This window comes from Gallus gallus, chromosome 4 (assembly GCF_016699485.2).
Source record: "Gallus gallus isolate bGalGal1 chromosome 4, bGalGal1.mat.broiler.GRCg7b, whole genome shotgun sequence".
In the NCBI taxonomy this organism is placed as follows: Eukaryota; Metazoa; Chordata; class Aves; order Galliformes; family Phasianidae; genus Gallus; species Gallus gallus.
The window spans coordinates 12,801,798-12,826,825 of NC_052535.1; the positions used below are offsets into that span (position 1 = coordinate 12,801,798).

Here is a 25,028-nt window from a genome sequence, read left to right on the forward strand (position 1 = left end):
CACAGAACTACACAATACGAAGGGCCCTTCCAACTTCAAATTTTTAGGACTCTGCCTGTAAAATATAACTATGGATTGGTGCTCATTTAATTTTGTTCAGTTCTTCCAAAAGCACAACATTAAACACGACATTCTGGCATTTGCCTGCCAAGAAGTTTTTATTATTCTAAATTCAGATTGTGTAGGACACTCAGCCAGAGTAAAAATAAAATTAAAGAAGAATTTTACAAGTGTTTTAAATCTTTTTTCTTACCATCTACTTGGTGTGGTTTCAGTCTGGTAACTATACTTCTGTGAACCTGCACTAATGGTTCTTTTGTTTCTTCATCTTCATCTAAAACCAGCTTAGTTGTAATGGGACATTTCAGAGGTGAAGCATCTTCTATCTCTATCACCTATAATCAGAAACAGTGCATCACAGGAATACTTCACATGTGAATAATGTCAAGCATTTGACAGTCACTAGCTTTAGCAAAAATGGAAGTCATTAATTAAGAGAAACCTTTAATTCTTTACCATGCATCATTAGCTTTAGGAGATTGCTTTTCCCCCCTGGAAAGTAAAGCAACAGGCAATCGAAACAGCTTTCAAAAAATCTCAGTAGCCTTGAATAAAAGTTACCAATGTTAAGCTGCAAACTACAAATTAAGCTTGTAGCCTACAAGGCTAGATGTGAACATTTTTAAAATTACTTACCAAATTAAATTAAAACAGAAATATGATATCTTGAACATCATCATCAATTCTACCTCCTACCATTTTACAATAAAAAGAGAACATACCTCTCTCAACTTCTCTCTCTCCCGTTCTCTTTCTGCTATACGTTTTCTTCTTTCTTCTTCCTCTTTAAGTGCATTTTGTGTCTCTGTTCTAAGCTTATCATCTTTAATAATCTTCCTAATTTTCTTTCTGCCTTTTCCAGGAGATTTTGAATCATCGTTTTCCTCATCTTCAGAATTACTCTATTACAAATTAAATAAATAAAGTCTTAACAAGAAAGTTATGACAGACCATCAAATCCTTGATTTTCAATTAAGCCCTCAGAAATTTTTATACACACTGGTGGATTTTAGTTCAGAGGAAAAAAGATACTGTGGTTGCTTTTTTTTTTTTTTTTAAATCAGGTAGTCTGTATGCAAAAAAAGAAGTACCACCGTAACTATAATGCATTCTGAGATATTAAAGATAAGCCCAGTCGTGCAAAAGCAGTACTGAAGATACTGTTATCATATAATATTAAATAATGACTTAATAAATAACTGTTTTGCTGCTCTAGTGGTGCTAAATCAGTTCAGCAGAGCCTACACTTTTACCATCTTCTATATTTAATTTTAGAAATTCAATTTACTCAAAATATATTCTCCATTTAAAACATATACATCTTAATCAATCTAAACAGAAAATGTGTTCAGTTAACCATCATGGTTTTTTCTGCCCATAGTGATGCCATTTTACAAATTTTAACTAACTTACCATTGAGAGAAGTTATAATTTTTTACTGTACTTTGCACGAAGAAATTTGAGATACCCAAGTCCCTAAATCAGTTGACATGAGGAACAAGAACCCCTTTTCCCAAGTATTAATTCAAAACACAGTATACTACCTTATTGTTGTTTTCACTTGAAGAATCATCTGGAACTTTTATACGTCTTCGTTTCTTTTTCTGTTTGTAACTGCGCTGATTTTCTTCTGCCTCAGCTTTCTTGGCAGATCTATAAAAATAGGAATCTTACTGACACATACTGATAACTGATTGCCTCATTGATAGACAACAATATAAAATTACAGCAACTCCACTGCTATGTAAGAATATATACTCCTTTTGCACAGCCAGCTTTTCTTCCAAATGCTCTCCTCCCTCTTACCTCACCAGACACACATAGTTACAGTCTTTTCCAGACAACCTTGAAAAACTTCAGTCACGAAGTATCAGTTTGCTACTGCAATGCACCATTCCATGATCAACGCAGCTAGCATCAAAAATGCTCATTTTTTCCTAAACATTCTTCCTACTGCCTCATCAAATTGCCCTGTACCACACACTACAGTACAAATGCAGATTAGTTATGTTTGCTGCAAAGTTAATTAGCAGATACCAACGATGTATCAAAGATTTTAAAAACTGATCCAAAGTCACATTAAGTCACCAGAAGCGTTCAAATTTTACGATCTCGCTGCCTGGATGGCACTACTGAAAAGCATAAACCAAAACCCAAACCTAACATAAGCACAGTTAAGTCTTTGTATACCTTGTTCTTGGACGCTGGTCATCTTCAGACTCACTGACTTCTTCACTAACCGCAGATTCATGAAACTCTGAGTCATTTGAATCATCGCTGCTCACTTTAAAAGTGAAGTAGGATTTCGTGTTGAATATTATTGCAAAGTAAGCAAGCAACATTACATATTTTCTCATTATAGAACAAGTGTTCAAGATCAACAAGCAATATAAAAGTTCATATCAGGCACTATGGGATCCACTTTGCATACTGAGAAGCAACAGTAATAATAAGGGGGTACAGAGTAGAAACCACATAAGCACTGAGTCCTGATGGCTGGCATGTTTTACCAGCAAGACTTAAATTCTTTTTACTTTAACACACCTAAGCATAGTTTACGAGCATATGACAGATAGCATTATATTAGAAAGCTTCAAATTTCAAAGACAATGAGCGATGGGGAACAGAATAGAAGTTGACAGAACAGAAGATGATCTTTAGTTAAATAAAAGCTTTTGTTTCCAGTGTTTCAGATATCATTTTATAATCATACTCCACAATTCACTCGAAAAGAACAATTTACTAACAATATACGCAATTATATTCCTGTGTTTATGGGTTGAAGATCTTCAGCTAATGCAGGTATAAAAAGGACTCAAGAGACAATTACAAATATATCCAAAACAGCAGCATTAGGTAGTATTTCCACAACTACTTTAGGAGTTAGTGCTGGCATTTATAAGTAATTAAAATCAGCATGCTATTTAGCAACTTTTTAATTTAGTTTAACTTTGAACACAGTTAAAAGCTAAACTTTTACGAGCCACAAGACTTAAAAAAGACTGTTTCTACGTGTTTAGTGAAACATAAGTTTAATAATACAGGGCTAGAGATTGTGAGGTGGAAGAAGCTGTATTGTTCTACTTCAGACTAATTCACAAGACTTGCACTAAAGAATGCTGAGAATTAGTTTGGCTACATCTTATTTGCATACTGCCACTGTATTTACAACTGCATTTTTGGGGGTAGAAAGACACATTTTTGGTAGAGCAACATTAGAAAGTGAAAAGTACATCTTCAATATGCAACCTTAATTCCACTGCCATGAACCACTGTCAACATCTACAATGACCAGTGTGGCAACAAGCATTTATTTTTACCATTCCTCAGCTCCTCTGCTCAAAAGTTAAGTGCTGGGGGTTGATGTCCTTTGTTCTCACAAGCAACAAAAGAAAGAAAAGCTAGGACAGGCATAATTTCATAGTGCCATCTACTGTTCAGCTAAAGCTTGCAACATTTAAACTTTAGCATGGAGAAAATGTTGATGACACATGGGCTTATTCACAGTCCAAGTAAAAAGAGAAATTATATAAAGGGTAACACTAAGTTTTCACAAATTAGAGTCACTAGGTTTCACTCTGGTATTTGAAATTAACATTCTAAGACTCAACAAGATGAATCCCGCTCAGAAGATACAGTAGTGAAGGTAGATATAACCTGCTGCAGTCATTTATTTTAAATAGAACTATTTACCAAACACAGAAAAGAAAATTCTAGGCTTAATACACACAGAAGCTTACACTGAGATTTTAAAATTACAGATTTTCAGATCTACATTTTGACATGCTTTGGGCTTGTATTATAGAACTAAATACTCGGTAACAAAAATGTTTGCATTATATACCTTTCCTTCTATTTCTGCGCTTCCCCTCTTTTGTTTCTTTAGGTTTCCCCTTCTTTTCTTCACCAGATTCTCCGTCACTCACTGTCAGTTTGTGCCTCAGCAGTCTGTGTCTGTATCTGGGCTTCTTTGAGTCTTCTTCCTCTGAATTTGATTCAGAATTATCTTCCTTCTCATTCTCTTCTGTCAGAGATAAAAAAAAAAAAATTAGTACAACATTCATACTGATCCTTTTTTTTTTTCTTAAATTTGGTAAGAATTAAAATCAGAATGCATTTAGGCTTATTTCTACACTATTTCAAAAAGGTATCTGACAACACAGTTGTCCCCTCAAACATTAAATATTTTACACTGCCTGTACACTTGCACATCTGTTGCAATGACTATAGCTGTTAGTTGAATTATGCATTTGCATGTCTTATTGTTCTTCATAGATTATTCTTCATAAAACCCTAAGACTTCTGAATTGGCTACAAAATGAGAATACTTAAAAAACCATAAACCCCAACACTGTCAGAAGAGTACAAGAGATGACAGTCATGATCACATCCTCTGTCCCTTTACTAACTAGCAACATCAATTTTGTTGTTGTTGGAAGTTGAGGAAATTTTAATAATCACATTTTTTCTTAAAAGACCTTTGAAGTTATGACAGGCACTACAGCACCACTTTTTTTTCCAGATGCATTTGGTGCTCACCATCGTCTCCTGTGTTTTCAGTTTGCTTTCCTGTTTTCTTTTTTCCTTCATCCGACTCTTCATCAGAAGATGCATCCTCATCAGAGGAAAGATTGGCTTTGATTTCTTCTAAAAGCATTTTCTTGGCAATTCTTTGAAGTAAAACAGAAAAAACTATGTATTCCATTGTTCAAACATATCTATGAACGATAAATGTAATCCTATACCATTCAGAACTTCAAAAAAGGTTTGAAAGCTGAACAAAAAAAAAAAGGCATGATGAAAAGTTGTGATAAGACAGGATATAAAAGCAAAATCTTGAGTTAAATACATTGTGTTAACTTGCTTTTAGGAAGCAGATCTCTATCATGCTTCTTAAAAGTTTCATACCTTGCAGTAAGACTGCAGATAGTTATAAAGTGTACAAGCAAATATTTTGTTTCATTCATGGTCTATCTGCTCTATTCTTCCCCATTCTTATCTCTTCTCATCTCTGCCAGGATAGGCACATACATAAGGTCTAATTGTAACAAAGATACTAAAGACAAAATCTTAATTCTCAAATCATTTCCTCTCCCAAAATTTAGCATTAAAAGTGCCTTAGTTTCTTGAGGCACTGAATCTACACAGTTAGCGTTTACGTAAACAGCAACAGTTTTAAAAGCAATGAATCACCGAATGCACGTTTTAATCACAGAGAAACAGGAATGCTGTACTATTTACACAACTGTGTATTTACACAGTACTATTTACACAACTAACACAACTGTGTTAGCACTCTAAGTGCCTGGGCCCACCCTACAGCAAAAGGGATGCTGTATTAATTGCGGTAACACAGTGTGTCTCAAGAACTGTCACTAAGTGCCTGGAGGGAAAAAAGCCACGCTGAATCTCTCATACAACTACAAGCACTTGCCTTTAGCAACTACATAGAAAATAACACATGTAAATATGTGTGTGCGTGTGTCTATACAGAGATTTACTAAAGGTTTAAAAATCTTTGGCGAAAAAGATTTATCAAACATTACGGGATTTGATCTTCAAAAGAAAATTACCACATTACTTCCACAAACCTCTCAGCTTCCCACCTTCACCTCAGCACAATAATGTTTTCAGCTAATGTGCAAAAAGCTACTATGAAAAAACGGTTTCTTTACATGCTCTTGCAACATAAAAAAAGTAAAAAACAACCACCTTGTATGAATATATACATCCACGGGAAAGTATGAAATGATGTGTCAAACAGACAGGAAAACAGTGGACTTATCTGAGAACTCCTACTTCCAGGGGAAAAAAAGTCCTGAAAGAATGAAACCCTCCTCATATAAGTATTACAATTATTATACTTCCAATTACATGATTATCAATATTAAATGAAAAGCTTTTTCTCCTAGGTTGGATCTGGTCTGTCTTGTGTTTTGGGAGACTTAATGCATACTGCGTGCACAAGTTCAGAATGGGAAAGTCTTGTTAAGTCAGAACAACCATTCAAAAACCACAACGTAGGCTTCACTTGGAACTGGCAGACAAATGACGATCTCTTAAAATACAGCTGCTTATGTATTAGAAAATTAAACTTATTACATTTAGGTATTATTATAACAATGGTTCTAAAGAACATCTCATTTTGTAGCATATAGCAGATCTCTAAAACAAAACAACTTTCTGGAAGGAATTTTCCCAAGGCATCTTTCCATACATTTCATACCATTATCTTCTATTTTTAGAACAGTGTTTTCCAGAAAGTTTTTAAAGTACATTAAGTTGTTATTAAAAGATGGAAGTTAATTGGTTTGGTAAACAGCATGAAGCCACTTAAGATAGCTCAACGAGGTCACAAACCATCCACCATTCTAAACACCCCTCCGTGCCCCCCTCCCCCCCTTTATTTTTTTGGACAGGAATGCCTTGCAAAGAAATAGTTAATTAAAACCATAAAACACAATGCTATTGGTGAGCTTTTAGTTCTATATATGTCAACAGATCACACTGTGAACCCAAAGAAAACTTACTGAAGTCCATAGATAAGTAAAGTTCTCTTCTGAAAGTGTTTGCATTACAGAGAGAATTTGGAAAAGGGACTTTTTTTTTCCTTCTCCAAATTATTATCACATCATGTATCGCATCAGGAATAAATAGCACACATAAGAAATAAAGATCATGTTTCTTCCATCTTTTAAAGATTCAAAGGACTTTCTATAGAAACTGCTTGGAATACCACTGGTGGTTGGTTTTCCTTTATTTTTTTTTTTAAAGCTTTTCATGTAAACTAACATTGAAATGCAGACAGCATCAGTTTAGACACTTGTCTCATTTGAAAAACGAGACTATCACCAGTGTTTTATTTTGGAGGAGAAAAATGCAGTAACACCAAAAAGAACTGCAAATTCTCCAAATTCAGTCCTGAAAGTACTGCCTTGTAACACTGCCTTTGGCTACGTGTCATACTCAACTGTATCAGCAAATAACAAAACTTCAATGTGGATAAATACTTACCTTTCACACAAGACACCTTTAAGAATGTACTGATTTATTTTTAAACAAGATTGACTGGTTTTTAACAAGAGAAGACAAGCATTTTTATTCGTTCTTTACTTTTATGAAACACTTAAGAATAACAAAAACAGTGAATACATCATTCACCTAGAAAAAACCCCACACATAAAATCTAGTACCTATAAACAAAAGGTACAGCTATTTCCCTACTGACCGTCATCATAACCACCAATCAACTAGACCTCTTTAGATTGGATAAGCTTATTAGTTTCTAATTTTTTAGTATAATGTTAATTATTTGTTGCTTTTATATGTATTTTTAGCTAGGATAAAGATTCAACTACTTTTAATCAGAACTAATAGAATTGTTTGTTGAGTGACAACACCTATATTCCCTTTCATGCTTTCTACTGGTATGGAGCTTGGCAAAAAATGTAAGACATTGCTCAGACGTACAGAATTTATGATTCCTACTTTAAATGTAACTGCACCTCCCATTAAAATTGAAGTGAAAGCAATATTAGAACCAGACAGATTAACTCTAGTTAATGTATCTGACAAGTGACTGATGTAATGAACAGCTTACATCATTCAGAGTAAATTCAGTACTGAACTCCTGAAACTTGTTTTAGAGTTAAAATATGCCACTCCAAGTAAGTGAGCACACTTCTATTACAAGATGTAAAACCAAATAAAGTGACCAGACTTCTAAGGGATGAAAACTGAATGCCCTTGATATAACATGTTTACATTTGTACCAACATCAAAGTGTAAGTAAAAAGAAAAACAAGTCACGATGGTGTGAAAATGCCTCCACTGCCATTCTCCCAGAGCAATCCATATAGAGCAGAAAGTACAGTGCACCTATGTACTACCAAAAGGTAACACGTACCTGCATCAAGGATATAGAACATACTCTTTTGCCAACTAGATTTTACAGCTGAACACTGCAAAATGCTTTAAATAAGAAAAACACAGAACTGTATGGCCTCCAGCCCAGGACTCCAGGTAGTAAAGAATACCTGCATTTCATTCATTTCTGCCATGCAGCTACAGTGACCTTGAGCAAGTTATGTTGCCTAGCCCCACTGCATCTTGTCTAAACACATCGTAAGATTTGTAATAGGGACATCTTTCCAACTTTATACAGTGCTTGTAGAATGGGGCTGTAGTCTCAACCAGGACATAAAAATAAACTCTTATATAAAATTATGCATACATACTTTTATTCTAATCAGGATTTAAACATACTACACCGTTTTAAGAACAACACTGAAAATATACATTTATGAAGGAATTGGTTATTATGTATTTTTCAACTTTTGTAAAGAAAAAAAATGTTTTTAAAAGGAGGCAAATGGGAAGTTACCTAGCAGCTGTTTATGAACAGCACAAGACTCCCTTAAGTAATCCTTCAGACATTTCAGCAAAAATGGAATACTAGGTGTAGCCTCTCCTGATGTGGGATTAAATCCACACAAGATAATTTGCACCATTCTTGTTCATGAATTTTGAAGTGCCAATACGATGGACTCATTTATAGCTTGTCAAAAATCTTGATGAGACAATGCTAACACTCCAATTTTCTTCTTACATCATAATTTTAGATACTACTTAAGCATTGTGATGTATTACCACCAATTAGATAATATGAACTCACACGTAGTGTTCATAAATACCTACTAAGAATACGTAGAAACAAAGTTGCCCAAAACCAGCCTATGAGGACAAAGAAGTAAGACATTACATGGCTAATAAAAGCCACCTTTTTTCCAGTAATGTTCTAACATTACTGTGTTACATGGGCTGCTGATACATTACTGAACATTTAGACCCAATTAAAACATATTTTGAGAGATTAATGCTTGGATGGAATACCATATACGTCTTAAAAAAGTCAAAACTGCCAAACTTCTAAATACTATACTGTGCTGAAACAATCTTATTTTCAAGCTGTCAGAGTTGTATTAAATTAAATGCTTGGACAAGAAAAATGTTTTACAAAAATTTATTGCATCCATCAAATACTTAAAGGCATTCTGCATTAAATACACTATTTACTTCTTAATAAACAAAACTACTGCAAACATTTTAAACAGTATCATTTAAAAGATCAGAAGGACCAATAATAGATAATTACACAATATAAGATGAAAGCATACAGCACTGTCTGTCATATTGTGACCCACTTGGATATTGCATTTTGGCAAAAATTATTTCAAGACTAGTAATATTCATGTCATGCACATCCAAAGGTATGCAAATAACAGAACATCTAAACTAGATAAACTTGCAAACATGAAAGCTCCCACACTACAAATACCCAGTAGTTACTATATCCCCTCTTTGGCCTGGAAGAAAATAGGCAACTTATCTGAATAGTAGGTGAACTATTTAAACACTCTGTGTTGAGTAAACAGAAAAACAAGCTATTTACTTCTCAAATTTGTTCCATCTTTTTACATTTTATCTTTCTGATTTTGGTGCTAAGTGCAACACATGCTGAATGTAAAATTAGACTGCAGTTACCAGTTAACTTGTCTGAAGGTTGACAGGACTGTTTATTGACACAACACCTCCCCATTTCATAAAATATATGTTCAGAATATTCCCTAAATAAAAACTTCAACAAAGATTCAAATTTAAAAGAAATTACAGAAACTGATTTTTAAAACCTAAATTGGTATTTCTGATTTATTTGATATCAATGCAGTTAACTCTTAAACTAACAGTGAAGATCACTCAGTAACATTTGTACTATGAGCACTGAACTTTGACAGTGTAGGCTTAGTTATCAACAAAAACATTTAAGAAACAAGCAAAAAAGAAAAAAAAAAACCAAAACAGGACTGAAATTAATGCATCTTAAAAAAAAAAAAAAAAAAAAAAAAAAAAGCACTAGTATTACCAATGCTTACATGTTCTGCTTATGACCCTGTGCTGTCAAGACCCTAAAAAGCATTGTTCTTTAAAATTAAATTTGATGACTGAACGCAGGCAAGAACTACATTATTAGCAACATTTTGATGCCAAACTGAGGTGCGTAAAGGATATAAAACAGTGTTTTCAAAATTTACTTCAGTCACACACCAAAACATACAACTCTGTGAAACAAGGATCCCATATTCTAAACTAGTAAGGCTCAGAAGCAGAAAAAGACTCCATCAGAAATTGTGCAAAGCTACAAAGCTGGTCCCACACATTCTAAATGGCAAAAAAATCAGTTTCTGAAATACTGTATAAAAATTAGTTGAGCAAATCTTTAGTCTAACTACAATAACTTCAAAAAAGAAACTCCGGCTCACAGTTGAGCAGTGCTTTATGTTATGCATTAACTTGTTAGGAAAGGAAGCTTTTACATTTTCTAGCCAGGTTAATTTTGGTAACTACAACAGTATTGGTAAAATGTGCCTTCATAAACTAACTGTATCTTACATAAATTTGCTTTTATTGAACTTGAGCCTGAAGCAATACATAAGCCACAAATCCGAAAATACTTATGCAAGACTTAAAATGTATAATTAAGATGTCTCTGATTATCAGCTGCCCCTGTGCACAGTCTTTGTAGAATCAGGGCTTAGCTAACACATTAGTGAGTTCAGTTATTCTATAATGGATTAGAACTCAGTTTAAATAAAAGCTTGAAATATCTGTAATAGTGCTTTCAATACATTTTTTCTCTTTATTGAGAAAATGTGTTTCAAATAAAAAAAGCAAATTATGCAACATTAAAAACCAAACTCAATACGTGAAGATTTCAGCACTGCATACTGCACAGATAGAAATTTTTTCCTTCTACTCATGTTATAACTAACTGAAATTCACATTTCTCAGAAGTAGGTTTTTACCTGCCTGAATGAAACACTTCTCACGATTCCCACATTTTCAATGTGAACATAAAATGGACAGTGGTGCAGTGCATTTATAACACACCCTATGCAAGGTGTGTTAGTTAACACTTCTAAATACTTTCTTTGCATTTCTGGATTTTGGCCTCTGTTCTCTGGCCCCTTGTTCAAACTTGCTGGAAGCCTGTGAGCGAGTCTTTACAAGGCAGGTAGTCCTGGTTTTTACAACCTGCTTGCTCTTCCGTTGCGCCGGTTTGCGCCCACGCCTAGGGTGTGTTATATAAACCTTTTTTAAGTCCTTATGGATGCAATCATACCTATTCTCAGGATCGTCATCATCATCATCTTCCTCCTCCTCCATTGGAACAGTCCTTGATTTAGTCTCTCCCTCATCTCCTGTGTGAGGAAGGGGAAATAAAAACACTTAATAAATGTAAAACCTTTAATAGATAACACAGTGCATGCATCCCATTGCCCATGGCAACTAGATGATCTTTGAGGTCCATCCCAACCCAAGCCATTCTATGATTCCACGATCAAGAACTCCCACGTAAAAAGAAGTTGTTTGTTGAACTGTAAGAAGCTATTATCCCAATTTGAGGAGCTCTGCCACCGAATTTGCGTAAGCTAAAAAGAAGGTCCAAACAACTGTGACAAAAAATCACTTACTAAAATTCCAGGCTGCTCTGTAGCCATTAGGATATACTTGGGAACAATTATCCTTGCCTATCTTTGCTTTCAAAATATTAAAGACAAGGCACATACATTTGTTATATATATGTGAAGACATATTTTGAGAACTACATGGGTTATCCTTACAGCAAGTATCAAAACTCAGCTTTACAACATGGTTACTGTCTCAGATGGAAAGGCTATCAAAAGCAACAGCACAGGACAATTAAATGTAATACACAGCAGGGGGAGAATTACAGAGTATGACGCGTGCTTCTAAGTTCCTCTGCACCTCCCTAACTGAACAGAGAGGATTTCAGATAGCAGAATGTTTCTAGCACACTCCCAAACTCTCCCCTCTTTCTCTTCCCTGACTCGCATGTAAGTCAAATTTAGTTAGTAATATCAACCTTTGGAAAAAGAAATGTTAACATACCAATGAACTGATATCCCCTCGTTCATCATTTCCATATTTTCCACAGACCAAAATCAGTCTGCAAAAGGCTTGCTCCCAGTTGTTTTTACATACGCCTGTCCTGGAACTAGTACTAACCACATGTTAGACAAAACTGTGTAAGAGATCAGAAGTCCCTCCCTCTCAGGCCTGGATAAAAAGAAGCATCTTGCTAGTTAAAATCAATTCTAAGCCTCACTTAACAACTTGAGCTTGCTCAAACACAGGAGAGATTCCTTTATTTACTTGCCTATCAAACCACAAGTAAACTGAAAGGAAGAGGAAAGGAAGAGGAAGTCTGCTTCCTCTTAAAATCATATAACAAAGTTGCATTCTCATAGAAACATACAACCAAAAGGGTTACAAGAGACCACTGAATATTATCTACTCCAACTTCTCCTCAAAGGAAAGCTAACTGTAGAGTGAGATCAGTCTTCATCCAGCCTTGTCCAGTTTTGAGTATCCACAAGGTCAGGGATTCCAAAGATCAACAAGGCAACCACTTCCAGGCAATGACCATCCTCAACATGAACAATTTTCTCAGAATATCTGATCAGAAATCTCCTTGCTGCAACGTCCACTCACAGTCACCCATCCTTTCTTTGTGCACCTGGCTCAGCCTTCTCTATACTCACCCAAAAGGTAGTTAAGAAGACAGCAATTAAGATTCCCCAGCTTCATCATTCTCTCTTCAGACTAAATCACCCAGTTCTCTCTCAGGTTATCAACCACCCCACCTCGCCATCTTATTCTTCCCATTTGTACACAGTTATCCCTCTACTTGATGCTCCCGTGAAGCCGAGAACTGTTGCATATGCGTTATCGCCAGAGTACAATCCATTATTTATTGCTTTCATAAAGAACTCCTTGCATAACCCCCTCAGCAATGACATCATTGGAGAAGCATGATTTTAGCTGTCAAGGAAAAAAACCTGCAAATCCCAGTATTATACATATAGTGACTTAACTAAACCCACTTCATTGCAGGATCTTAAAAACAAGCTTGGTACGAGGCCATATGACATGCAAAGTAAGAAACTTATTTTCCAACTGTTATTTCTATAATTATGTAAAATATCATTAATCCAACTTTGCTTTCATACAGGGCTATAAATCTAAAGTTGCACAGCAGCTGCAAAAATTAACTTCACACAACTAAACTGCAGGAAAAGCCCGTGAAGAGATGGCCGGGCATCAAGTTGGTAGAAAAAAGAAGGAATAAGATGCTTTATGTACTTTTTTCCCCTCTCCCTAGAAATTACAAAAATCACCTCATCCTCACAAAAATCATCTCATTTTGTACTAAGCAGTAATATGTAGAAGGTTCTATCTACAATGGGTTTCTGTAAAAGCCAAAATACCACCACCCCTTCTGCTGTCTTCACAAATACATTAGTGTTACCAATTTTAAATTGCAACTTCACTAATGACTTGGAGATACTGGGGCCAAGTTACAGTAAAGTCACAGACAGAAAGTTTTCTGAAACATCATTAGAAATGAGCAAATAGAAAACAACTTCCCCGTTACAGCAATCAACAGCAAATAGATTTTTTTTTTACTTGCAAATACATTTCTTAAAGACATCTGCAGAGCCCAGGTAACATGAAAACTACCCTTTTCAAGTTCTCTAAAACCAACCATCCAAATCCAGTAGTTCTGAATATGTTTTTAACTTCCTGAAGATATTAGGCACTCATGAAGGAGCAATTCATCTTGAAAAAAATAGAGCAGTGATAATAACTAAACCTGCTATGAAAACAGTAAGTGATAACATTTCTGTTAATTGACAACAGGTGCTTTAACGCTGCAAGGGTCACATGATGCACAATCTACATTACTTTTAAAATGTATATTATAGTGCCACAAGTTTTAGAGGCACCTCAACTGTATAACCACACGCTGTAAATTCATTTGAATTTTCTACTTACTTAAAAGTAATTTCTGCTATCAGTACCAGAGCAGCCAAAAAGAATACAAGTGCTTTTGAGAGCCACACTGCAAGGAAACGTTTGTTGGAATTACAGACTGTAACTACAGCTTCTTAAGCCTCTCCACCTTTTACTCCAGAAATGATGAGCTATACGATAAAGTGACATGGCCACTTCTCTATCAGAATTAAAAAACTTAACTGGCTGCAAACTTTTAAATGTATGATTATCTCCTTACAGATGTTTTCACTTGTGGATTATTAAAACGTTACACAAATCTTACAAATGTCCTCAATTTATAGGTTAATAAGAAGTGTAAATAAAAATCTTTTGCACACCTGACGACTGACAAAATCCTGTACCAGCAGACAGCATTAAATTTTCAGTCACTGGCATAATTTTCTGCTCATCACTGCTTCCATCACCTGTTGAATTCTGCTCATCATTTTCTTCCTTATCAGATGAGGACGAGGAAGAGACAATAACCTTTTTTGACACTTTCTTTTTCTCTGTTAAGTTACTCCTTTTATTTTCTTTCACGGATCCTTTTTTAATCTTTTTCTTTTTGTCTTCATAAGACTCCTCATCAGAAGAGGACGACTCATTCTGCTCTTTCTTGGTAATTTTCTTTTTGTGACTTATTTTTTTCTTTTCCTTTGCTTCAGGTCGTTTTTTACTTTGCACAGCATCTTCAGAAGAACTCTCCTCTTTCAGGGGAGATTTGTCAGCATCAGAAGATAAATCAATCTGTACTCTTTTAGGTACTCTCTCTCTTAAATTCCTCCTTTTCCTTTCTTTAACCATTGTTTCATTCTTAGTCTTCTCATTTTCAGAAGAATTACAGCTTCCCTTCTCAGGGGAAGACTTTTCAACATCAGAAGAGGAATCTTCTTGTTCTTTCTTGAAGATTTTCTGTTTCAAATTTTCTGATTTCTTCTCTTTGTTTTCTGATTTTTTTTTATTTTTGAATTTCTCTTTTGAAGAATCAAAAGCGTGTTCCTTCTCTGTATATTTCTCAGTACTCTCAGAAGAAGAATCTTCTTGTACCTTTTTCTTAAAATCCTTGTTTTTCTTAGCTTCAGTTAGCTTAACACCTTTAGGACTACTTTCTTCTTTCTCCAGTAAAGACTTCTCAGCATCAGAAGACTCATCATGCTTACCCTTTAAAGCTTCTTTTTTCAAGTTTTTCTTTAGTTTTTCCTTAGCAATTGACCCCACGCTAGCTTTTTTATCTTCAGATGAATGATTAATCTCCTTCTCTGGAGATGACTTTTCAGCAGCATCATCCTCAGAAGATTTACCTTTCCGTTTCTTCAGATCTACCTTTCTCTTACTAACTTTCTTCCTCTGCTCTTCTTCAGAAGAATCGTAGCTATCTTCTTTTCGTGAGTATCTTTTCTTAGCTTTTTTTGCAGACTCAATTTTACTCAAATGTTTAATTTCTTTTTCTAGCTCAGAATCATAGTTTGAAGAATCTGAATAGTTCTGTCGCTTCTTTTTTGCCGTAGCAGAATTCTTAGCTGATTTGCCCCTTTTGGCATCTAAATCTGAACCAGAACTGGAACTTTTTCTTTTCCGTTTTCCATTTTCATCCATTACTGGTTGATCCTTCAGAACATTTGAAGTCTTCTGGTCTTTTGCTGGTAATTCACTATTGCTGTCAATATCTGAAGAACTGCGACTCATCATAGCTACTTCTTTAAGAACAGCTGGCATCTCATCAGAGTCGGAACTATTATCTAATATAGCTGGCTTTTTTGATTTACAAAGTTTATTAGGCCTAGGACCATCAACTGTACTGTCAGAAGAGTTTCTTTTATCTTTTTTCCTTCTTGATTGTTTTGATGATCTTCTCTTTCGTTTTTCATTACTTGTGTCATTGCTATCTTCTTCTGAATTTGATGTTAAAGGATTAACGTCTGTTTGGCGCCTCAGAGGTGTGGTCTTCACACGGGGTGATCTCCTGAGATCAGATTCCTCTGCAAGTGAGAGAGTTTCATTCTCTGTGGAACGTTCGCTATCAGCATTACTACTTTGGTTTACAGAATCACATTTTTCTGTTCTTTCATCCTTGCTTCCCTTTTCTAGACTGCTGTCATGATCTTCAGATTTAACTGGAGACTCCGAAAGGGATACAGGAGTCAATTTCACAATCAATTCCTTGGTTCCTTTAGCTGATGCTTTCAGTTTAGATCCCTTAGTATCTTTCAAAGGAGTGGTCAATTTTATATTCGGATTCTCGTGATCTGTTCCAGTATTTCCATTCCCTTGCTCATCCGCTGCAGTCTGAATTTCCATAGCAGATTCTAGAGTCTCAAAAATATCTTCAGGAACAGATGAGGGAACAGACACTATATCCATATCTAAAGCCTCTGTACTATTAGGTTCATACTGAGGCTCCTCATTTGTGCCAGACCTTTTATCTTCACCACTTGTACGTCTGCTGTCTTTTTTTCCTACTGTCGAAACATCTTGATCCATTGGCTCATTGTCAGGCTGTTCTGATACAACTTTTTTCTGCATCTTTACAGTGTCATCCCCTTTTGATGCCACATGTTCCTTTCCTTCATCTTTCTTCACCTCATTTTTTTCTGATCTAACATCAGTTTTTTTTTCTTTGGTATTTTTCTCTTTGATTTTAACATCCAAAGCTTGAATCTCCAGGTTCAGACCTTCTTCTAGTGCCAGATGAGCTTTTTTGATGTCACCCAGCACAGATCTAAAAGCTTTTAGCTGACGAAGTTGCACGGCTGGGCTTACTTCTGAATTTTCTGCAGCCTTTTTCAAAAAGCTCACAAAGCTGGAATTCATATTTGCTGTAGTCTCAACCAGTTTTTTTGTTTTCTTAAGCATGTCTTTTGGCACCATTAGGGCTTTATAAGAATATGTTAGTGAACCTGAATATGAATCATCTAGTTTTTTTTCTTCACCATTACAGTTTGAATTATTTCTCTTTGGAGAAAATTTGACTGTATTGTCATATATTTTACTTTTTTCACTTTCAACTTTGGTCTTTTTTTTGTTCTGTTGCAGTAACTGTTCTAAATTTTCAAAAACACTGTCACAAGCAGTGACCAAGTCCAATAGAGGCTCTGGATGACAGCTGTAGCAATGCCACTGGTTATTTTCATCCAGTATAGTTGATAGCTCCTTTCTACCCAGGTTGCGCAAAATGCACTTTTTACAGAAGGCGTTATGGCAAAAGTCACAGCAAATCAGATTTCCACCTTCAGCACACCACCTGAAACAAGACATAAGAAATATAAAAGTCTTATCTCCCTATAATCAAGGTGACATTTGAGAAGCTTCTGTATTTTTCACTGATGATGAATCTACTTTTTAAAAATTCAGATGATAAACACATGAACACATCATCACACATGAAAAGCATGACTGAAAAGCACTCAATGGAATTACAATGTCAGAACATTAAGGTGTTTGATTAACAGTTCAAAAAGCTGAGAAGGCCAGTAACAGCCTAACGATTTCAGCAACAATCTTAAAGTAATTAAACTTGGTTTTCCATGTTCTGCCTGAGACTTGTTTTTTTAGTTTCTTTTCAAGCAAAATAATCAGCTTAAGTCTTTTTAGCTTTAATTGGTGTATTATTAGTGCATGAATGAAGGAAAAAAAAATCACCTACATTTAGATTCCATGGTCTTTGATGAAGACCTGAAAACCGACTTGATAAGCAAGTGCACAGGCAGCACAAACTACAGAATTTTGACTGGGTTACACATTTAAATATTTGAGAGGTGGACAGAGAAGTACCTCAGTATTTCAGAAGTGGGAGACACATCTGGAAAAGTAAGCTACTGTGACTCACAAGGTTTAGATTGTCAGATTCTACCCTCATCTTTGAATTAAAACATTTGCATGGTAGCATGTAATTTAAAAACTTGATGTCTTCCAAATGTTTACTACAAGATTTCTTTACAAAATGTTTTCCTGTTAATTATTTAGAATAACAATAAAATATTTACAAAAAACCCACTGACTCAGCAATCCTTCATAAAAAAACAATTATTGACTGAGCTCTTTTGTAGTGATCAATTTCATTAATACAAGAAAGAGAAAACAGAAGACCTGTCGGTGTTTTTTAAGTTTCAATATACTTACCTACACTGTTCATCCATTCCATCTGAATCACGGCTAATGTCATCGCTCATGTAATACTTGTAGCATGTCTGTAAATAAAGAGATAGAACAAGCAATTTTTTACTATGTCTCAAGTGAATTTCAGTAACTTGTATAATTTCAACATGTACTAGGAGCATTAAAAGCATCATTGCAAAGGTACTCAGTATTCTAATCTTTTAATGTTCATTCACCTAAGAAACATTTTTCTTGGATACAACAGGCCTTAAATCGTAACTTTTATTTAGATGGCTTAAGGTTTTTGAAAATTAAATAACAGATTCTGTTTGATGGCCGCATATTCGCAGTATTCTAGAACATCAACTGAAAGCCTTCAATCTAGAAAAGTGTTTTCTGCTAATTTTCTAGGAACAACAATACCAAAGAAAGAAAGAAAATTACATCTCCCCAGCACAATCCTACATAGTTTTCAGCTCCCTGTTCTTTATGTTCGCTACTGATACCATAAAATTTTGAATAGAAATGTCTTCAGTATTCCTCCTGATGTTAACATCCAAGTATTCAACTTCCAGGAGCAGACTAAGCATTTTCATTGAAAAGCTGGTAACTGTAGGAAAGTAGTATGCACATCTAGAAGTAGCAGTGGCTTCAGCTGCTGAAGTCTTTGAACTAAATTTTGACATTTTTTTCCAGTCATCAGTAAAAAAAACTCTCCTAAACTTGAAAATCTGCTTTGCATACGGATTAATACAAGCTATCAGTTAACTTTTGCCCTTACATACTGTGAACCAGTGAATTCAGAATTCATAAGAGATGTCAGCAACTGAACTGCTGAACTTAAAGTGATTATGTCTCTTTACATGAAATGTTAAACATCCATTCAATCAAAAAAAAAAAAAAAAAAGAGCCCACAATAAAAGCTGCTGTTTTGAATCTTGATAGACTATTTGGAGTCAAAGGAAAACAGTTTCTGAAGAAAGACTGAAAAGTATAGAGCTGTTTATCAGAACAGTAAGAAAGAAGACATGGAAGGCACATAACATGCAGGTAAGTGACTTCCATTACTCTCTCACATTAACATATAGTCATGTTCAATTAAATAAAGATATGCAAAAATGGTGGGAAACAATATGTGATATAGTTTAACTGGCAGACTTAACAGTCAAGTGCTGTTATGGAACCCAACACCTTAAACAAATTTCAAAAATGAACTGGATACTTGTATATATCACATGAACACGTACTGTTACAGATTAAGGATTTTCAAATCTTGGAACAAGAGTTAGGACTCTAATGGAGACTGGAAACAGTCATTCAGTAAGCTATTTTTTCTAAGTATGTTTTATAGAAAGAAACAAGACAGAATGAGTAGAAAAAATGAGCCAGAACATTAGACTACGTCTTGGATAGTATGTCAGCTGAATATGTAACATCAACTAGGATGCGCAGAAGAAGAACAAAGAGGGAAACAAAGGGGAATGCTAAATGTGTATTTTAACTCAAATCTGTATCTCTGTATGTTTGAAACTATCCATAAATACAGAATCTCTAAAGACAGAGATCATATCTCTACGCTTCCTTGAAAATTTAGAGTTTTCCACAAAAGGGGGTAGAGATTTCCTTCCTCCCCTGTTCCTTGTCTCTTCCATTACTGGCATCTTACAACCTAACTGAAGCCACTATAAACTGTGTAACCGAAGAACCAGATGCTGGTTTAGTACTATGGACTTGACCACTATTACAGAGGTTGCCATAAATTATCAGTCCTGGATCTGTCCAAAACTAAAACTGAGATGGATTAAAGCTATCTTTCCACATCTTACTCTAACATTGTTCTACATATAGTGCTTTACAAGGAGATCCAGAATTGAATCTATTCTTACATTAACATCACAGGTAAGCATAAATATTATATAGACTGTTTAACATTGAGAATTCACTGATAGTACAGTCTTAACGCTGTAAAAATGTATTACACAATAAGTTTAACTGAACTATACAAAAAACAAGAGTATTAATTTCTAAGCCATATTTACCTTTTCATTTTCTACTTCTAGTTTCCTTAAATGTAGCAATTAATGACTGAAAACATTATAAGCTAACGGTTTATAAACTAAAAAACAAGAACTAATCCCAAAAAATCCCACCCAAATCCACTAATCATGACATTTCAAACAAAAACAAACAACACAAACTGTAGGACTGTTTACCACATACCTTACAAATAAGAACTTTCAATGTAGGATGTCTATAGATTGAATCCTTCTGAAAATGGTTCACCTGTTGCCCACAAGCTGTACAGCTTACAATTCCATGTAGTCCTTCCTCTATAGAGAGGATTATAAACCACACGTTATTTTTTTTTCATTTTGATGTCTTTTTAAAACAAAATCAGTATATATCTATTTCATTTTCTTACAGTATTTTAGTCTGTTAGGTTCTTTAACACCTACCATTAGAGAGATCTTTCTGTATCACTCAGCATTTAAAACTTGAAATAATTTTCCTCTAGATTTTATACTCCTAATACTTGGCACCAAAATAAGTTTCCTCATTTGGGAGATCTAATAGAGATTAACCGATCAACTACTGAGAATACACTTAATTATGCAAGTCATCATTAAAAAGCTTTGAAATGAACCCAGATATTCTGTACTTCTTTCCTCTCTAAATCTCACTTCATAAAGTAACATTTTCATTAATGTTTTTATTATGCTGATTCTTTCACATATAGTTTTAGTTTCTCAACAAAAACCTATGGAAAACCATTATATAAATGAAAAGCTTATAAACACTGTCTGAAATATACTTCTTCTTGTTCCCTTTTTGACTTCTTGTTTTTAAGCTACAGTTTTCCTATAATACGTATGTTCTCACCATGTTGCTGACTCCTGCAACAGTTTGTGTACTACTCTGATGCTGTACCTACATTTAGCTAAGAAAGCATCTCTTAATGTTAATCCCCCAGTTCATTTTCAAAGGTGGTGAATTCAAGACTGGAAGGCTTGCTACCTGCCAATCTTCTAAACCAATTAACTAGTACTACTGAGATACTTTTCAGCAGCAGTGATGCTTTCAAGGAAAAGGGAAAACATTTCAGATAGTTCATACACTAAATCTGTACGCTAACAAAAACTTATTTTGGGATCAAATGGACAGAAGTTTGACACAGGCTTGCCTAACTGTAGCTTGCTCTTTGCTGTCACATACAGTAAGTAATACAAGGAAATTATCTCTAATAGTTAACTGAAAGGTTGTAGACGCAATAAAGGTCGTACATTAAAAAACAACTACCCCTGAATTAGAACCAAGTACCAATACCACAATATTAAGGAACTGAGTGAAGCTAGGCAAACACAACACAAGCTACTAGCTAGTTGCTACTGAAATACAATTTCAAATCAACTAAAGTCCAGTACAAGCTAACACACTGTTACAATGCAGTGAAAATACCAGGTCTGAAATTGTGAATTCAGAGTTGTTTTCAAATGCAGTCATGCATGTACTGCAGAGCTTGTAGATCTGCAAAGCACCCCTTATGACCTCAAAAGCCAAAGTGCCTCTGTTCCAAATGCTGCTGGTAAACTTCAAATACTTACATGCATCATATTGTACTACTCAGAAAAGAATACCACCTTATTTTATACCAAGCAGCATAGAAGACTACTCAGACTTTTTAAAATATGGCAGTCCTTAAATGGATATAAGAAACTGAGGGGCAACAAACTATTTGTTGTCAACTCCCAAGCCATTTCCAACTTCTCTGCAACTTTGAGGGGAAATACTACTGCCTCCTTCCTAAAATCTGCAAGTTGGCACTAGAAAAAAGAATCTATTCATGAGGTCAACCTTTGTAAATCACATCACTACTAAAAATGAGAAAGGTCTGAAGAAATTAAGTAATAATTAATTCATTAGTACTGAGAAAATACTTTAAAAACACCCCTAACTATGAGTTTGTTAGTAGAGATACAATCTTAACCGTTCGGTAGAGAGGAAACTTGAAAGTAAGGACTGGTACGATGCCTTTTGGTACTGGATAAGGTCACTTGGATGCTAGAAAGGCAGGACAGTTCCATTACTACCACTGTTTCTAATAAAACTACACCTCTAAGTCCTAATGAAAATGCGAAAGACGCAATCTGCGAAGAAAAAGATGTACTGGCTTTTTTTAAAATATACTTTATTATTTATGTGTACTGCATATAGAATTCTGGATATCAAGTAACCGGGACTGCATGCTTACCTACTTAAATCAGTAATGCTTAATCTTGTATGAGCACAGGCCAAGCATCTCATTCTAGCAGCAAGAGAAAGGCAGAGGGCCACTTCATGTAACTTGCATGTAGCAAGTGTAGAATAAATGTATCTGCACTACCTTTTCTGTCAGTGTCACAAATCAAAACAGTTTGGATACATTCCTAATCCAGCTGCTCTTGAGGCAGGCTGTAGTCAGGGCCCTTTCCTGGCTACCCTTTCCTGTTCTGGAAATGGGGACAACACAGTAGCAGGCAGTACCTACCCCGATTTCTTGAAAGTAGATAGGAGCTTAACAGTCAAAGATTTACCAGTTGGGACACAAATACAGATAAGCCGGACCTCAGTAAAGGCATGGTCTAAGCAAACTCTTTCTTTGGATATTCTTTCCAAAACCATTACCTCCTGCAAGGCACTAGCACAATCAGCTAGTCCAGATACACAATGGAATGCCCTCAAATTCTCTAGGGATGGAAAAATAAAATCTGGGAGTGCAGGTCATATGAATTGTTCTGAGGATGCACACACAGACCACAAAGCTCAAGCAAACCGGTCCTACGCAATATTATAGCACTGAAGATTTTAGTCAGATCTCTTGTAAAACTGCTGTCAACACAAATGCAAAAAAGAATCCTCTACACTGAATAGGATGTTTTCTATTCTTATAACTGAACTAACTTTCGAAGATCAGTAATTTAGAGATAAGGTCAATGCTCAAAATGCAATTAAACATATGCACAAGGCCCTATGCGTGCATACGCACACTTCCTCATAGCTGTGTTTTACTTCTCTTCATCCACAAACAGAGAAATAGCACTTATGGAACTATAACAAATATAAAAGAGAGTGGGAATCTCAAATGACACAACGGGAAGAACTAATAGCATGTAAAAGAGCCCATCTAAGTTTTGGAAATATATGAGAGAGAGAGGAATTGCTATTAATCAAGACCTACAAAACATCTCAATTTTAGCAGAGGCTATACAAAACCAAGCTGGTAAAGCAGCTGTTCAAAGATAATACTTAAAAGGGCACTACTAGTTGGGAATTTCACACAAGTTTAAAAAAAAAATTGTAAAAGCCTTTGAATTCCATCAGAGATTTGTGCTTTCTTGTTAGACCACTGACATGTAGTTATGTCTATATATGTCCCTGCTCAAACATGATCATTTTCTTGGCGAGTGAGTGTTCCCTTACCAGTTATTAGTTATAGCTCCCTCACCGGTATTCCAATTTAACTCCTTAAAAAAAGGAATACTTGTAACATCTGCTTCCAAGTAAGAACAACAGAACAACTGTTCTGAATACAGAGCAAGAAGGGTCCATATGGAGTACCTAATGATGCATCCTACAGCTACTGAAAATAAGAGGTTTAATGAGAACTAATCTTAGCTTTCACTGCTGCATTGCAGGGGCAGCAGTGGAGGCTAATATCAGCCAGCTATTATCCTTTACTGAACAAAAAGCCAGAAGAGTGGAGGTATTTTGAGGATAATTTATTAGAAATATGAACAATTTTTAGATGTACCAAATGTGGTCAAAACCAGCAATTTAAACCCGCTTCAATAAATGTTTTAAGTTGTATTTACCTCCACGCTTTTTGGGGACTTCAGGTTTCATTTTAACGGTATTTCTGCTTCTAAATTCAGGCCCTTTAAAATCATCTTTGTCTTCATTCAGCACTGGCTCAGGCTGTACAACCACTGTACCTAGAATAATTTCATTTAGAAATTGGAAACCATTACACATCCAAATTAAGTGCAAAAGTCCTTTTTAAATAAATGTCAACATAGTATCTTGAAAAAAAAAAAAGTGCAGTTTGTTGACTAATACTCAAAAGTTTTGAATGGACAGGTGTTCACAGCACAAAAAAGGAAATAACAAATAAATAATTAAATAAATCACCACACACTTCAAGCTGTGTCCATTTTGCAGCTGCAAAACAAAAATCAAGGACTGAACAGGCTTTGAGAAGTAAATACTGCACTGTCTACCCTGATGTGACATGTGCAGAAGAGAATTATCACATTGCTGGGAAGGCATTTCCAGGGCAACGCTGCAACTAAAGGACTTAAGTTAGGTCACTTAAATCTATCGGAAGCCTTAAAGTAATTACTCTTCTCTCTCTCTCTATTTCCCCTTCTATCCAGTTTCCCTCATCTTATTTCAGTATGAAATAAATGAGAAAGCAAGCGAATCTTTTTTTCTTTAGTAAAATTCAGAAAAATCTACTTTTATGTAAGCAAAGTACAATACTAACTAAAATTATATGAATTAAAAAAAACATCTTTCCTACTTTGAGCTCAGTTTTAACACTTCTGTATTAAAAAGACACTGGAAATAATTTAACATTCTGAAGAAAAGTACTTTAAGGACTGCTGCTCATGGAGTAAAGAGCAGCAGTCTCTCCAAGGTTTTCTTTAACTTTCAAAGGTAAGAAACAGATGAGATTAATCAAAATCCCACTGCAGTTAAAGAGAGTAGAATGTAGGTTTATAGTAATGACTATTTTAAAGGGTGCTTAAAAATGACTCCTTCCCATCCCCCCACATTTAGTCTCACTTTTGTTTATTTCTCAATAAATCCAAAGGCAGAAGAGTAAAATAAATAAAAACAAACACAATTGGCAAATTAGAGAGTTTGAGATTTCTAAGAATAGAAATATTTTCTCTGTTACATGATGGTTTTACACAAAG

At 35.1% G+C, this 25,028-nt stretch overlaps 1 protein-coding gene across 6 annotated transcripts in view; it reads right to left on the reverse strand.

Moving 5' to 3' along the window:
• ATRX (ATRX, chromatin remodeler) overlaps positions 1 to 25,028 on the reverse strand; it is a 77,516-nt gene that overhangs the window by 36,829 nt on the left and 15,659 nt on the right. For 4 of the 6 annotated variants that reach the window (XM_420305.8, XM_046940500.1, XM_046940501.1 and 1 more), the window contains 11 exons: positions 23,922 to 24,041; positions 20,293 to 20,402; positions 18,097 to 18,164; positions 14,316 to 17,218; positions 11,240 to 11,318; positions 4,600 to 4,730; positions 3,905 to 4,084; positions 2,251 to 2,344; positions 1,605 to 1,713; positions 783 to 962; positions 254 to 395 (listed from right to left, as the gene is read on the reverse strand). In XM_420305.8, the coding sequence (XP_420305.4) occupies positions 254 to 395; positions 783 to 962; positions 1,605 to 1,713; positions 2,251 to 2,344; positions 3,905 to 4,084; positions 4,600 to 4,730; positions 11,240 to 11,318; positions 14,316 to 17,218; positions 18,097 to 18,164; positions 20,293 to 20,402; positions 23,922 to 24,041 (4,116 nt within the window). The remainder of the gene's footprint in view (positions 1 to 253; positions 396 to 782; positions 963 to 1,604; positions 1,714 to 2,250; positions 2,345 to 3,904; positions 4,085 to 4,599; positions 4,731 to 11,239; positions 11,319 to 14,315; positions 17,219 to 18,096; positions 18,165 to 20,292; positions 20,403 to 23,921; positions 24,042 to 25,028) is intronic. The other 2 variants (XM_004940797.5, XM_046940502.1) reach the window with 1 other exon arrangement.